Genomic DNA, 17,468 nt, shown 5'->3' with positions numbered 1-17,468 from the left:
TCTTTTTGTTGAAATCTAATATACTCCTTTTAAGAAAGAAAAGTTTAATTTTTTGCATAATTATAACTGCAGTATATAAAATTAAGAGATTTTTAAAAAATATTTTCCAGGGTTATTAAGCACTTTTCATAATAAACACTGTTAATAGTTGTATCTAATGTCCTTTAATAACATTTCCACCACTAAGGATGAAGTTACACAAATCACTTAGGCCTGGCCAATATGAGGTAATTTGATCTTCTCTCTCATATCTGAAAAACCAATATTGTTTTTCTGACCATTGAAAAAATAAAATTTTAGCATCTGAAGTATTTGAACTTACCCTGAAATGCACAACCTGCATGAGCCACTACTGGAAGTAACAAAAGCAGTAAAAAACAAACAAACAAACAAAGTTCTCTGCCCTGAAAGAAAAGATTAAAAAGAAAAACTGGGACTTCCCTGATGGCGCAGTGGTTAAGAATCCACCTGCCAATGCAGAGGACACAGGTTCAAGCCCTGGTCCGGGAAGATGCCACATGCTGCGGAGCAACTAAGCCCGTGGGCCACAACTACTGAGCCTCCGCTCTAGAGCTCGCGAGCCGCAACTACTGAAGCCCGCGAGCCTAGAGCCATGCTCCACAACAAGAGAAGCCAACGCAATGAGAAGCCCGTGCACCACAAGGAAGAGTAGCCCCCTCTCTCCACAACTAGAGAAAGCCCGTGCATAGCAACAAAGACCCAACACAGCCAAAAATAAATAAACAAACAGGCCAAGAATTAAAAATTTTTTAAAAAAAAGAAAAACCTACCAGGAATCAAACTGGAAGAGTATCTGGCACAGGATGGTCAAGGAACACCTTAAAGGATGGGGGACTTCAGAGCGAGAAGACAGCGGAAAGGACTTTCCACAAAGAGCAAAGGTAGAAATAAAAGCAAGTGGGGCAGGTGCCCACCAATAAAAAAGGAATCCCACCACCAACTAGAGGCGCAGTAAGGAGAGGGTGAAAAAACAAAACTAGTCCAGCTGCCAGTGAGGCTTTATGGAGCACTGAGGAGCTGGGCTCTAATCCAACAGGCAGCAACAGGGAGTAAAATCATAAAAATTCATTTTAAAAGATTAATTTGAGGGACTTCCCTGGCAGTCCAGTGGTTAAGACTCCGCACTTCCAATGCAGGGGGCACGGATTCAATCCCTGGTTGGGGAACTAAGATCCCGCTTGCCACGAGACGCGGCCAAAAAATAAAGATTAATTTCACATTCCTTTATAAAAAGGAGTGAGGGAAAGCAAATGGATGCTGGGAGGCTAAGCAAAGAGGTCACTGCAGTAACCTAGGCATAAAATGGTAAAAGAAGGGACCTGTGGAAATGGGAGCTGGAAAGGTATAAACTGCTGCTTAGATGCCTCTCTCAACTTTCAAGGCATTTTTTTTAAAGTTATTTAATTTCAAAAGGGAAGATTCATAGCCCATTATGGTGATCAAGAACGAAGTCGCTAAGTATACATAAGCCAGTCTACCAGTGAAGTTATTTTAATCAGGAATCTATTTCACAGAGTCAGCTGAGTCCAAAGCCTAGATGAAAACAGGATCCAAGTATGTAAGAGTATGGGGCTGCAAGTTTAAGTCTACAACTCCAGTGGGTAGTTTTAAGGTTGTCCTGAGGATCCACTGCAAGTTGCTGGGCAACAGTAAGAGCAAAAAGAGCAATCAAGTAGAGATAAGAAGAATCTGGTAGCTCTTAAATTTTAGGACCACCACAAATTAGACTGAATTGCAAACAGTTCTTTAATTGATAACTACTGTTAAACTTAAAAATGCACTCTGGGGAATTCCCTGGCGGTCCAGTGGGTAAGACTCCATGCTTCCACTGCAGGGGGGCATGGGTTCGATCCCTGGTTGGGGAACTAATATCCCGAGTGCTGCGAGGTGTGGCCAAAGAAAAGAAAACAAAAAAAAAAACCAAAAACGCACTGTCTTCAAAGGAGCACAGGGGTTTCCCAGTGTTCTTTACCACACAAAAAACACAATCACTGTTAACAACTTCATCCTTGAAACTAAACACACAGAAGACGTTGGTTGTCCTTTCAGAAAGCATGCCCTTCAAAAATTAAAAATTCAGAGATACTGTTAGCACCTCAAGCTCCATGAATATTTTGTGGTAAATTAACCTGGGGCAAGCTCCACACTAATCCCTTCTCCACTGCACATCCCTTCCTGAAGCCACTGCAAGTGAAGTTTTCCTTATACCTTCCCGCTTCAAGTTATCAGAACAGAGCCAAAAGAAGTTTCTTTTCTCTGATATCTTCATAAAACTTCACGAACAGTAAACTATGTTCAGAAAATGAAGATATTCCCCAGGTGAACTAGGCTTTTCTGCACAATATAGAAAAGGCATGTAAGGAAACAGAAGACAATGTTATCCCGGCCACCTTCAAGTTCCCTATAAATAATGTCATTTGTTTTTATCAAAGTATTAATTACATGGTTTGATCTATAACATAACCATATTAAAGTTGTACTAGGTCTAGACTTTAAATAATTATATAAATGATTCCTTGCAATAGTACCTGAGAGCTCAGTGTGTAAAAGATAAGCCTCCAGATCACTTAGGAAATCTGTAAAGTTCATGAATAAAACCATGAAAACATCTACATTGCTTCATGACCTACCCCCCTCATATTCCCAAAGCAGGAAGCAAACAGCTCAATTAAGAGAGGATAAAGAGTCCTTTGCCTCAAGATGGGACCAAACACTCAAACCCACCCACACATCCAGTCAGCCTCAGGGTATTTTTAATTATTAGATTGATGAGAAGTGTCTTAGTATGCCAGATATGGACAGGTTCCCTCTTTCATGTGTTCCAGGAGTGGAAAATTTCACAGATGTGCATGTATATCACAGATGTGCATGTATACAGGGAAGACCAACACAGAAATTAAACTGTTTCTTCTACACATTTTGCTATAATGAGGACCACAGAATGCATTAATTAATTAAGGGACAATGAATTAATTTTGGTGTTCCGGTTCCTCATCAGCAAAACAAAAGTAAACAAGAAAGAATTACACACAACATAGTTTAATACAAGCTTGAACAAGAAATATAACAACAGCAATTCCAATTTTCTAAACACCATTATGTCTGGTTGTATATATATAATGAGAATATTTCCATGTCCCAGCAGATGGCCCAGAGAAAGTGTCCTATGATTACAACTACATTAAATAAAAGATCCTTTATAAAAATGCCTTTATATAAGATTCAGCTTGGATAACAGCACTGCTGACATGCTATTCATCCTATGCACTCTTCATAAAATAATTATTGAATAATTCAAAAATGTAAAGATTTGCAGAGAAGACTGAATAAATGCTTTTCAGTTTTGTCCGCTCCCCATCCTCCCCTTCACACCCCCACATCCCTGAGGGTGGAAAAGTAATAGGGATAGAGAATACAGGCAATATTAACTGAATTGAACTGAGGTCCCTTGGGGGGAACTTCTGATGTAAAAGAGAAAATAAAGAGGAATTCATACTTAGAAAAAAATATTTACTGGTACACGATTTATTCAACACAATATATTAGGCAGCCACTGTTTACAAAGTACATATTAGCTGAAGCCCCTGCCCTCAGCAAACTTATGTGCAAGGAAATAGAAAACATTTACACAAATCACTATATATAAAATAAATTAGGGCCATAAGAATTATATAAATAAATAATGTGCTACTGAATTCCCCTCTGTAGCTTCTGGTTGGTGAGAGCAAGAAAGCTTTCATAGACGAGCTGATAACTGAAGCTGAACTTTTGCGTACTGGGTAGGCTCTGGACATGCAGAAATGAACAGTAGAAAAGCTCAGGATCTGAGTGATAGAGATCTGGGTTTAAACAGCTGGCTCATGATCATGTTAACCTCTATAATCCTGTTTGCCCAGTATATAAAGGACATCCTAATATTGCAGGACCACTGTGAAGACAATAATGTATATGTGATTAGTACAGTACCTGGAAAATCATATATGGTCAATAGACTGCAGCTATTATTATTTCTGAGCCTAATGAAATAGAACTTGATGTCAATCCACATCTTGACAGTTACGATCTTAGGTGGAGTCACTTGACCTTAGAACTCACTTCCCTCATGTAAAAATAGTCATGTCTCTCAAAAATCTGTTGGGAGATTCACATAGGTAATGAAATCAATGCCAAAGTGTTTTGAAAAGTGTTAATGTATTACTGTAGTTAATTAGCTTACTTTCAAATAAAGCATACTGATGTGGATAAAAAGAATAAAAACATTTTAGACAAAGGAGGATAAAAGGGAAGAAATTTAATGAAGACAGATTAAGCAGCATGTGGATCAGCTATTTCCTGATGCAGAGAAGCATGTTTTACTGCATTCAAACATTCCAAGATAGCTTAACGTATACAGGGTTAAGTCCACCCATTCTTCCCAGTGCAGGACAGAAGGCAGATATTGGAATGCATGGGGTTTGACACAGGTCTCAAAGTGACAGGACAGAACTGGGCACCAGGTTCTAAATGTCAGATGCACCCATGTTCGCAGGGTTAGAAGATACCTTCTTATCATCTTCTTCAAAATGCCCAATCCTAATCCCAAAACTATTATGGGATCCCAGGAACTTCCTAAACAAGACTCATAAAAAGGTCACTTCACCTCTAACATGGTCATTAACCTAATAAAGGAAAGTTATTAACTTTCTCCATATCACTTGGCCTGGCTAGCTACGTCTTCTCTAAAGGAACCATTTCATTTTAATAACAAGATGTCAAAAATGCCCAACAACCAAATGGTATTAAAACAAAGTTAATGGAACTAGGCAGCTTTTACCATTCCTATGCATACTCAAAAGCTGCATTTTGGGGGGCAAAGAATGTGTTACACTGCTTGGCCAGATATTTTTATAATGCACCACAGGCTCTATTTATTTTTCATCCTTTCTGCAAGAAAGGCTGCATGATCTTGCTAGCAGACAACACATCTCCTTTCCAAAATTCAACCCAGTTTAGAGTCAACTGAGTTACTCTTATGGGACCCTAACTGCAAGGAATTTACAGTGTGAGGTTAGCCCCTCTAGGGCTGTGGATCATAAAAGTACTTTGAGGGCTTCCCTGGTGGCGCAGTGGTTGAGAGTCCGCCTGCCGATGCAGGGAACACGGGTTCGTGCCCCGGTCCGGGAGGATCCCACATGCCGCGGAGCAGCTGGGCCCGTAAGCCATGGCCGCTGAGCCTGCACGTCCGGGGCCTGTGCTCCGCAACGGGAGAGGCCACAACAGTGAGAGGCCCACGTACCACCAAAAAAAAAAAAAAGTACTTTTAGCTACCCAAAAGCCTCCAATTCTGTGAGCCATCATGCCATGATGGAAAGATGTGGACTTGGTATCCACAATAGGCTCCTACTTGTCCCGATTTCACAATTACCACCCTATAAGCCCTGATGGACAGACACTTCAATGTCTTATGTAGCTGCACAGTGAATGAGTCACTTAGAGAATCCAATGAAAACTTACAGAACCTCTACATCACACTCTAAAAAAACGCATCTTTTAGATACCCTCTGGCATATCCTAGAAAAAGGAGAACTAGTCCTATTTTCTATCTTTTTAAAGCTAGAAATAAGGGCAAACTCCAAGAATCTTAGACTTAAAAGGGTCCTGGAAAACTATCTAGTCCAACATGTGTGTCTTACGGATGAAAAAAAGCGAAGTCCAAAGAAGATGAATGCCTGAGGCAAGGCCAAAAGCGGTGGCATCAGGGTTCTCATCCAGTGAGCTCTTCACCCCATCAAGTTATACCTTTCTTTGGGTTAAGAGCTCTCCAAATCATTGTCAAATTCCTTCCTCTACAAGCCATTCTGCTCTCACACTTACAGGCAGAAATCCTATGTAATGTCTAATGACAACCTGCAGCTATGTTTTAAATACATCTCACCTTACTCTACTTCCAGGAATGTGGTAGGATTCATTATCACTCTACATACAGATGCACCTTCCAGATTTCATTCCTCAGGTTTACAAACGTATTTGTAAAAAAGCATAGAAGGCTTTTCTACGCTTCAGTTTTCTAAAACAAAGATGAAGGGCCACATACCTAAATACATTCCATTTATTCCAGAAATAATCACTGTTATTTTAATGTCCCTGAACGCTGTCAGGTTTACTACATGTAAAACATTAAGGACTCTTAAAAAAAGTTCCTTGGTTTTTAAAAGTGAGAAAACCAATTATTCAGAATAAGGTGGCTTTTCTGTCAAAGACTCTCAAAGTACTTTGAAACGAGAACCACTATCCTCTTTGCAAATACATCTTTTTCAGGACGTAAAATAAATTAAGTCATGCAAGACCATAAACCAACCAAGGCAGAAACAGAACCCAGAAACATCAGGTCAATGAGCCTTCCTCAGTACTACAAAGACACACTCTTGAATACTCAACTAACAGAAATAATCTGTGCCTTTAAACTTTTCAGGACTGGACTTAAAGTTGAATGAAAGGGGCTGCTAGCAAGGAGAGTGGATGAAATATTTGAAAATAATTTGTAGCCCTAAGCCTAAGACATTTTCCTATCTTCCTTTTTATGTTGACTTTTTAGAATAGGAGGTAAGTAAAGCACTTGTAGAGTGTCCTTCAGCTAAGAACAGCTAGCTGTACTTCAGACAACCAGCAAGGTTTGAAGGCAAAGTTTTAAGTAGTCACCTCTGAGCAAGATTTCTAAGAAACACTATCTAGCAAAGTGACTCCAGGAGTCTAGCACTGGCTTTGATGAGGAAAAAAAAAAGTTGCAAGAGCCAGGCAGCACTAACTTTATTAGAAATCAATTACTTTGAATCGAGGCAATTCTCTTTGAACTCTAAAGATTCACACACTCTTGAACACAGGTATCATCTGCCCTAATGAGGACTCTCACACAAGCACAGACACACACAAATACAAATAAAATAACTGCAGCAAAAAAATACTGTGCCTGGCTTTATAAATCCATGCAATTTACTTGAAATTTTAGTGTTTATATGGGTAAACACTACATTTACACATCCCCTCCCAGAGATGCTTTATTGTTTAAAGGGAAGGAAATTTAATGACGTTAAACTAATTAGAAACTATGCTTTTTTATTTTATTATAAAAACTAGCTTTCTTCATCTCTCTTTTGTGCCCATCTCCCTTGTATCTCTGCAAAAAACATTCCCCCAACCTATACCTATGTGAATCCTAACTAAACTAGAGGACGTTTCCCAAGTCCTATACCTCCATCCAAGTAATCACAAACTACTCCTGCCAATACTGATCACTCTCTTCTCAAAACAGGAACCATACAAAGAAACGCAGTGAACTCTTTCTGTTGTCATGTGTATTCACTCCTTCTTCAACTACCTAAAGAAAGAGTTCCTTGAATACAAAAACCTCACTCCATACTTAACTTAGTTGTCCCCTTTGTGCCTGGACACTGGGTTATGCTTTCAAAAGATAACTTCAGTTAAGTGTATTTTGGAAGGGAAGTGTATTAAGCATTTTTTAAAATCCTTCCCCAAATATCAACTGTTATAAAGCTTACTAAAATGAGATCTTTACCATCAATTATTTTATAAGTATTGCTTTCATTTACTCTAAGGGCACGTGCTTTGGAGAGGTAGCCAGGTCAGAGTCCCAGCTCCATCACTTTCTAGATGTGTGACCCTGAGCAAAATTTTTCCTTATCTGGATAACAGAACCATCCTGAGAGAGTTACTGATGAGATAATGCATACAAACCTCTTAGCATCTGCCTAATAGATGGTCAACAAATGGTAGCTATTATTATTACTTTGTTAATAATAAGGAAAGAAGAGTGACACTGCATTACTGTTGGAATGCACTTTGTTTAGTTATTTACATATGCCAACACCTAGCTCTGATGAATTACATACAAACATCAAAAAATGACATCTCTAACAAAAATAAGGAGGTGTGGTCTGGAGACCTTGTGGGGAAGGGATATTTTTGGAAGAAGAAAATGATTTTTAAAATATTTTTGTTGTTAATTTAAATAAAATTCACTTTCTGTTCACTCTTCTTCAATTAAGTTAAGTCTTTAAAGATTATGAAGTGTTACAAAACAGTAACAGGGCATTATTTTTATTCTGTGTAACTAATTTTAAAAGACTGGGCTTAGAGTGGACCAGGTTAGAACCACAGGAGTGCGGAAGCAGATGAATGCGGTTTCCCCATCTATAATTAATGTGACACATCTGTTAACTTTCTGTTCAAACTGTGCTCCAGAAATTTAGTGAGAAAATCACTTACTCAATAACCAGATGGGGTTTATTGATGTGCACTGTTTCATTAATATTAGGCAGGCACAGGAAACATAAGAACACCTACCAATCTGTTCTTCAAGCTCTAGAGGAAACACAAAAACAGGCCAAAACCCCATGAACCCAAGATAATAGGACACTCGACTCTGACCACAAGATGATTCAGAAAAGTTGGAAACAAAATCTTATAACCAAGGAAGCAAGAATCTTAGGATCAAAACACAAAGACTTTAACTAATGCCCAGCCACAATGGTAGTAAATGAATATTTGTTATAAATCAGGAAATGATCTTAATTTTGAGTCCTTGGAACCTAGAACAGTGCCTGGATCAAAGAATATTGGCTAAATCAAAGAACAAATGTATTTAATGAATAGTATAAAAGAGAATCCAGAATACAGCTATTCTCCCTCCTTTAAAACATTAAAATAGATATGGGGGCTTTTAAATACTAGATATACAAAATATAAAACAGAAGAAAAAACCTAAGGCTACTTCTCCAGCTACCGTAACAAAAAAAATCACAAGCAAATGCCCCCAGTTTGTGAACCTGTGACATCTTTAGCCATTAATTCAACCTGTACGTTCTACCTATCACCAATACACTCTTATTGTCAACATCTAGAAGCACCAGAAACCTTCTATACTTGATTTATATTCCTCTTTCTTTTAGAATTATGGCAATCTTCACTATCAATATAATGGATGGTAAATTTTGTTTCTGCAAATTTTAAACATTACAAACAAACCAAAATTCTTGTTTCTAAATTCTATCTACATAAGGGATGACTGGCTCAGGCCTCAACCTTCTGGAATTATTTCACCAGAAATCTAACAATTCCCTCTTCACAATGGAAGTCTAAACAACTTCCTCAAAAATAACACTGCTCTAAAAATAGGTTATCAACATATTCTGACTAGCATCCAATCTAAAACTCCCTTCCACTGCAAAAGAACCTAACAACTGAAAAATGAGCCAAAGGTTAAGGACATTTTATGCATATAAAACTATTTTGTAAAATTTTAACACCTCAATTTACAACTGACTGGTTAAGATAATATTAATTTGTGCTCACATTTTGGTTTTGTTTTATTTTTAAGACATTAGTCTAAAGTTAACATTCTTCTTATAATGAGATTGTTTTGGCAAAATTCTGCAATATCCCACTCCTATCACGAGGATGGCAACAAGGAAAAGCAAGCACATACTTCTGGAGACTAGATTCGGACACATTTGATGAAAGACAGCTCCAACCTTCTCTTAAAAACAGGCCCCCCCCCCAAAAAAAAAAAACAGGCCCACTTTTCTGGCACACCAATTCACTTACCTCTCCCATCGCTCTTCCCTCCAGAGCAAGTGCTTGAAAATCGTGATTCAGCTCATCCATAGAACGCACCTATTGTTTAGAATAGAGGAGGGAATAATTCCAAGTTAGCATCTTGAATTTTACATACACATTAACACAACTGAAAAGCTTTTCTATGTTTACTTTCAGATATTGACAAGACAATAACAATAATCAAGTGACTGAGATTAAACATTCACTTACCTTTAACCATCAGCGTTCAGCAATGACCCCTGCTTTCTCCCCTCCCATTCCCTTTTGTTTTCAAACATGAAAAACACATAATGCAGAAAAAGAAAAAGCAAATTCCATCACACAAGAATTACAGTAAGGACTTCCCTGGTGATCCAGAGGTTAAGAATCCACCTTCCAATGCAGGGGATGCGGGTTCGATCTCTGGTTGGTGAACTAAGATCCCACATGCCATGGGGGCAACTAAGCCTGCGCGCTCTAGAGCCCACACGCCACAACTAGAGAGCCCACATGCTGCCACTACTGAGCCCGCGTGCCGCAACTAAGACCCAACGCAGCCAAATAAATAAATAAATAGATAGATAGATAGATAGATAGATAGATAAGGAAGCAGAGTCTTTAAAAAAGAGAGAGAGAGAATTACGGTAGCTGTATTTCATACATTTTGACTTAATAAGTAAAGATCAACATGTTGAAGAGCAATAATGTATGTAGATGATTATGTGACCTAAACCTTGCTACTGACTCAAAGACCACAGTCCTTATGAAAACTGACTCACAGACCACAGTCCTTGTGAAAACAGTTAAGTACAAATTAGGGGACTCATTTGATCCAAGCCAGTATTTCTTTGATAAACCTCAGGTTGAAAGGCGCTACAAACTATATAACGGAGTGCCCCCAACATTTCTCCATATTGGAATATCTCTGGGGGCTCCTAGAATCTGAAAACCAGGAGAAATAAAAAATAGCACATATCACAAGGATCTCTTCAAACTTATCATTAAATGTGCTACCCACATAACAATCTTTCTAGACTTCAATTAACTCATCTCCAAGGTCATTACTACAAGGTAATATTTAAGAGCAAGAATGGAGTGTGGAATAGATTACGCAAAACAGTCATAATTCAAAAACCCTTTACTGTCCAACAGTCTACTGGTCCTCTCAGTTATGAGCAACAAGTCACCTTTGCTGCCTGAGGCTAGAGTAATGTCCCTTGTTTATTAAAGAGGAAGGTTATTCTTTTTCTTTTTTTAACACCTTTATTAGAGTATAATGGCCTTACAATGGTGTGTTAGTTTCTGCTTTGTAACAAAGTGAATCAGCTATACATATACATATATCCCCATATCTACTCCCTCTTGCATCTCCCTCCCACACTCCCTATCCCACCCCTCTAGGTGGTCACAAAGCACAGAGCTGATCTCCCTGTGCTACACGGCTGCTTCCCACTAGCTATCTATTTTACATTTGGTAGTGTATATATGTCCATGCTACTCTCACTTCATCCCAGCTTACCCTTCCCCCTCCCCATGTCCTCAAGTCCATTCTCTACATCTGTGTCTTTATTCCTGTCCTGCCCCTAGGTTCTTCAGAACCATTTTTTTTTCTTTAGATTCCATATATATGTGTTAGCATACGGTATTTGTTTTTCTTTTTGACTTACTTCACTCTGTATGACAGACTCTAGGTCCATCCACATCACTACAAATAACTCAATTTCATTTCTTTTTATGGCCGAGTAATATAAAGAGGAAAGCTATTCTGCCTACCTGAGAAAGACTGCTGATTGTCTGAAGCAGGACTTTCTCAAACCCCCTCATCCAATCATCACTACCTCCAAATGTATGTGAACAATTTCTAGCAGTGGGTAAATGCAAAGAGAGTCAAACTAGGGACAGGCAGGGAGAGGGTAGAGTATGGAGCACGAACCTGAATACAGCTGGGGGAACCAATTTAAGGATTTTATTAACATGCTGACTGAATACCACCCCAATAATCTTAATTTGACTGAACTGTCACCACATAAAAATACAGTCGCATTGTTTTATTTTTTTTAAATTTATTTATTTTATTTTGTTCGCTGTGTTGGGTCTTCTTTGCTGTGCATGGGCTTTCTCTAGTTGTGGCGAGTGGAGGCTATTCTTCGTTGCAGCGCGGGCTTCTCATTGCAGTGGATTCTTTTTGCAGAGCACGGGCTCTAGGCGCACAGGCTCAGTAGTTGTGGCGTGGGGGCTCTAGAGCACAGGCTCAGTAGCTGTGGTGCTCAGGCTTAGCTGCTCCACGGCATGTGGGATCTTCCTGGACCAGGGTTTGAATCTGCAGGCGGATTCATAATCACTGCACCACCAGGGAAGCCCGGGTCGCATTGTTTTAAATTACACATTTTCAAAACCCATAGCTGACACTATGCTACAAATGATACATCGTGTCACTAAGATGTAACAGCTTTGGGATGCTTGACAAAAATGTAAATTTATAAAATTCAAAATGACACTAAATTTAAGCCATATGAGAACAAAGACATAGAGATAAGGCTTGTTACTGTGGTAAAACAGTTTCAAAGGGCCTTGAAACAGACGCTAGGCTCACAGTACAAGGCGTTTACATTATTTCAGTAAGCACACTGAATAAGCTCCTAAACTACAGGTAGTAAAAATAAGGAGGGGAGGGGAGATGAGGACAGCATCTTAGCTAAACTCTACAAACGTCAGATAAAACCATTTTGAACTTTCAGGCCAGAGTTAACATTTACAAAGCATGTAAATTAAACACATAAAGTTCTACATCTAGCTTTTTCTGTGGAATCTAAACATGCATTTAACTAGATGCTAGGCATTTCTTGAAAATCCAAAAACCTACAAATAGTTTTAACCAAGAATGTTGGAATTCTATTTATATTTCCCAAGAAAAAAGTAGGAGTGGCTACAAAAATGAAAAAAATAAAGTAGGAATGGTAAGGGAAGGCAGAGAACATGCAATATGCATATTTATGTAATCATTACAACAATCTCACAGTAATTATTCCCATTTAAGAGATTAGAACTGAGCCTCACAGAAATGCCTTCCCCAACCACTGTTGAGTCGGGAAGAGTGTTTAGATGGCATTTCCAGGATCTAAATCCAGATGTTCCAATTCAAAGTGCAATGTCCTTTCTATGTTATCAAGCTGCCTCCAGGGCAGCCACAGGAAGTTTCCACCCCCAGATAGAACTGCCTTCACAGCTTTTGCTGTGGGCTTTGATGAGTCAGCTCTCTTGGTCTTCTTGCCTTTGCTTTCCACTGTCTCCTCCCCCTACCTTCAAAATTTGCCCATCCTTCCCTCACAGCAATTTCCATCCCTTTCTATACTGCCTTCCCACCCACCCGTCATTCTCTCTCCTACCACGTTTTATTTGCTGGCTCGCTCACCCTCTCAGGTCTCCTCACCCTCTCTTTATCTTTAGCTCTCTGTTCACCTCCTCCAGCTCTCCCTCTTCCAGGGTGTGTCTCTCTCTGCCTCACATACAAGGTGAACCACTACTCCTCCTACCTCCTGTAGACAACGAGAATGGAGCCTTTGCTAGTACAGAAACTCCATTTTAAACCATTTACCCACAGTTGAGTAGACAAGATAAACCAAGTCACTTTCACAAAAGTGTTTTTAACTAGTCAGGAACTTATTGTTTATAATGGGAGCTATACCTTATATGGTCATCAACACCAGGCAGACTCTCAACAAAATTCTTCCTAGGAAACAAAACTAATGATCAGAAGAAGACGCTCAGGAATCAAGAAAAATCAAATGATGAAAACAGACGACTGTAAGAAACTTCTTGGGCAGGTAACAGAAACCTTTTCTATCATAAAGGAGAAAAGCTGGCTGTAAATTATAATCAAAGAAAATGCTCCCATCAGGACAGAACTATCTTTTCAAGCTCTTGTACTCTACACCTCCCCCTCTTTCTCTAGTATTCAATTTGAGTGAAGGGTTAATGTTAATTTCTACTACGACTTACTAATTCCATCTTCACTTTTGCTAAATGTCTGTAAGGCTTCCTACCTTCCACTAAATAACCTTATCATCTCTGTTTTCACAAAACTATTTCCTATTTTTCTCTGTGGGCTACTTGACAGCTGCCCATCTCACACCCATCCAGGACTTTCTCTACTGAGGCCCCACCCCATAAAAGCATCTCTTACTCCCTTTAATGAAGAGGCAAAGTGAGAAAACCACGTTAGTGTCTGACCTACCTCATATTTCCTCACTTCATCCCACCCAAGAATATCATCTGTACAAATGACCTAGCTTCTGAGTTTCCTTTCCATTTCCCAGATACCAGAACTTCCTTTTGTAAGCCTCAACACCTGTCGTCTTCTTCTAACATGGATCTTGTCCTAACTAGAATCATAATTTTGCAAATTAAGTTGGTGTTTTACCGCATAGGAAGTTATAAAATCAAAACAGATAAACCCGGAACTATACATCACATTTGAAAAATGAAAAATTACGCAAAAGCACCACTTTACAAATCATTAAGAATGATATTCTAAAGTGCATTCCTTGAGAAGCCCTACTTACCATACCCAACATCCCATACACTTATCAGAATCAATGAATGATATACACTTCACTATTTCCATCTGTAAAACTGAGATAACACTGGCTACTTTATACGTTTGCTATGAAGACTAAATGAGGGACTTCCCTGGTGGCACAGTAGTTAAGAATCCTCCTGCCAATGCAGGGGACACGGGCTCGAGCCCTGGTCCGGGAAGATCCCACATGCCACGGAGCAACTAAGCCGGTGCACTGCAGCTACTGAGCCTGCGCTCTAGAGCCCACAAGCCACAACTACTGAAGCCCACGTGCCTAGGCCCATGCTCCGCAACAAGAGAAGCCACCGCAATGAGAAGCCCGCGCACCGCAACGAAGAGTAGCCCCCACTCACCGCAACTAGAGAAAGCCCGCGTGCAGCAACGAGGACCCAATGCAGCCATAAATAAATAAATTCATTAAAAAATATATTAAGTGAGACATGTCCAATACCTAGTAGGCATTTATTCAACTATATCCATCTCACAGGTTATTCTCTTTAAGTTACTGAAATGTCCCCATACATCCATCTCTCCTTTCCCTATCCTCGGTTAGCAAAGGGTAGGTTTTGGTCATTCCAGGGAGGTGAGCCTCTCTATATATAGGTCAGCATTTTCATAATCAATATTAGAAGTACCTAGATCACACAAACATCTAACTTACTTTCTAAAACTTAGCATTTCGAAGTACAGCCATTTTTCTCTCTTCTCAATTCCCAGCTAATCCTCAATTCAGATAAACTTCCATTCTAATCCATTCAGAAACTTCCAACAAATAAAAATAAAAATCATCACTAGTTCAAGCTCATGTTTTTTCCGTTCTCATAAGAAAAAAAAAATCTCAATAAAGTCACCTTCTCAAATTCCTTCATTCCCTGACTTCCATACCACTATGATCTCCTGGTTCTCCTCCTACTTCTCTATTCAGATTTTTGTCTTTTGGCCAGCCAACATCGCAGTCAAGGAAAAAAAAAAAAACCCCACTGAAACTCAGACTTGGGTATAAAGGAATCCAAATTTAAGCAGTTAATGATCCAAATATGTAACAAATTACATTTATCAGATTTTCAAGCAGATATACATTACTGAACATTAAATCTCAAAGAACAAAGCGGTTACCATGGTGGTCCATGCAGTCCAATATAAAAGGCCTAAAAAAGAAACAACTTTTGACAGCACTCTGGCTCAGTTCTTGGCCTCACTTTACTAGCATTCCTGTCCTTGGATTGCTGTCCCTTAACTGCTCAGGGTGTCTTTACAATGAATGTCCCCTCACTTGAGCTAGTTTGGCCAGTTCTCTGTTGATTGTATACAAGAACCAAACTCAAACACAATAGGTACCACTAAGTTGGTATTTATGAAATCACACTGGAAGTCTATATTTTAAAACAGTAATCAGAGCTATGTAGTGCACTTGGAAAAATAAAGTTCAACAAATCAACACTTTTTTGAATATTTTCTGTAACAGACATATTTCAAGACACCTGCCTAGAAAGGGCAACTTTGTGATTCCCACCACCTCTGGCCACAAACAACTATAACAAAAGTATTCTCCTAAATGGCCAAACCCCTAGTACCAGAAGAGAAGTGATAAACTGACCTAATCAGATACTCCTCCTTAGCATTCAGGCCAGATAGCAATGGAGAGATAAAGTGAAATTCCCTAAACACTTGGCAGTTGTAGCTTTCATTTTGGGTCAAGTATAACCCGGTGAATAAGCAGTAGATGGTCAACACAAAGAAGAGAAAGAATGTGCTGAAAAAAATCAGAGACAAGAGACTATGGAACCCCCATGGAAACAGAAAAGCCTCCTAGTGCCCAGGAGGCCCACGTATATATTTCCCGCTCTGGGATTGAGAGAGAATCCCTGGTGTTCCTTCATTTAATGCCCTGAATTTTTGCTAAGCAGAAAAGACTTCTATACCTTGAGACTAAAACTGCCTTTACTAGAATATTTATTTCCTCAACCACTGAATCTCAGTTATCAGGCATTTTTCTCCTCCACACCTTTGTTCCCCTGGAGGATTTTTTGCAAAGGCAAGCCTAGATCACGATGGCTCCATTTCACTAACGTAGATCCAGAACAATACAAGCAGAAGAGTTGGTGCCAAGAACCATTACAGGAAGGAGATACCAAAGAGAAAAAGGCAGCAAATGCAGGAGAAACTTGAGCAATGAGAAGAAGAAATGGAATACGAGGATTAACCTAATCTGAATTTAATCATTAATGGAAAAACATTTAATAAGTCTGTTCTACACCATCTTCTGCTTTCTTGTATCTGTATTATAAATAATAACAACAACAAATATTTACTGAGACTTACTTTGTGCCAGGTCCTGTCCTATAAAAATCTTTATATGCTGTATGATCTCTTTAATATTCGTAACAATTTGAAAATGCAGGTACTCTTATCCCCATTTTGTGAGAAAAGCAAAAAGTTATCACATTCCTCTAATAAAATATAAATAAATCAACATTCTTCTTGATTACTGGGAAAAAACAAAAACAAAAGACTACTCTTTAAGCTTAGGAGGAGGCAAACCCTACTGCGTGATCTTATTTATTCACTGTTAATAGCAACACTAAATACCAGCATTTGCTGAGTTTTCAAGGCACTGTACTGCAGAATAGACATCATTCCATTTTATAGATGAGAACCAAGGTTCAGAGGCATATCTGTCTAAAGTCATATAGCAGATAAAGATCAGAAGTGGAATTCAAATTCAGCTCTCTATCCTCTTTACTAGCACTTCTTTCTGTTCTCATCAAAGATAAGCACAAGGGCTCCAGGACACCTGGCTTAAACAGCTGTTGCTCTGGAAACTGATTACTACACTGGTTTTTTTTCTAATTCTATTTATTTATTTGTTTATTTTATTTTTGGTTGCATGTTGGGTCTTCGACACTGCTCATGGGTTCTCTCCAGTTGCGGTGAGCGGAGGCCACTCCTCGCCGTGGTGAGTGGGCTTCCCAACGTGCGGTGGCCTCTCCCGTTGCAGAGCACGGGCTCCAGGGGCGCCGGCTTCAGCAGTTGTGGCACGCGGGCTCAGCGGCTGCACCATAGGGGCTCAGCTGCTCCGCGGCACGTGGAGTCCTCCCGGACCAGGGCCCGAACCCACGTCCCCGGCATTGGCAGGCGGACTCTTAACCACTGTGCCACCAGGGAACTCCTACATTATTTTTATACAGGAGGAAAATGAAGTCACCACAGCAGCCAGGATTAGGCTGAACTTCCATTTTTTTTTATTATTTATCATTAAAAACTGCTACTACCTTGG

General features: G+C 39.4%; 1 protein-coding gene across 13 annotated transcripts in view; it reads right to left on the bottom strand.

Moving 5' to 3' along the window:
* PUM1 (pumilio RNA binding family member 1) overlaps nt 1-17,468 on the bottom strand; it is a 130,192-nt gene that overhangs the window by 84,272 nt on the left and 28,452 nt on the right. For all 13 annotated transcript variants that reach the window (XM_029230794.1, XM_029230795.1, XM_029230790.1 and 10 more), the window contains one exon: nt 9,622-9,690. In XM_029230794.1, the coding sequence (XP_029086627.1) occupies nt 9,622-9,690 (69 nt within the window). The remainder of the gene's footprint in view (nt 1-9,621; nt 9,691-17,468) is intronic.

This window comes from Monodon monoceros, unplaced genomic scaffold (genome assembly GCF_005190385.1).
Source record: "Monodon monoceros isolate NGI ecotype Baffin Bay Population unplaced genomic scaffold, NGI_Narwhal_1 Super_Scaffold_18, whole genome shotgun sequence".
In the NCBI taxonomy this organism is placed as follows: domain Eukaryota; kingdom Metazoa; phylum Chordata; class Mammalia; order Artiodactyla; family Monodontidae; genus Monodon; species Monodon monoceros.
Note: the sequence above shows the minus strand (reverse complement) of the source record. Positions and strands in the feature narration are given on the sequence as shown.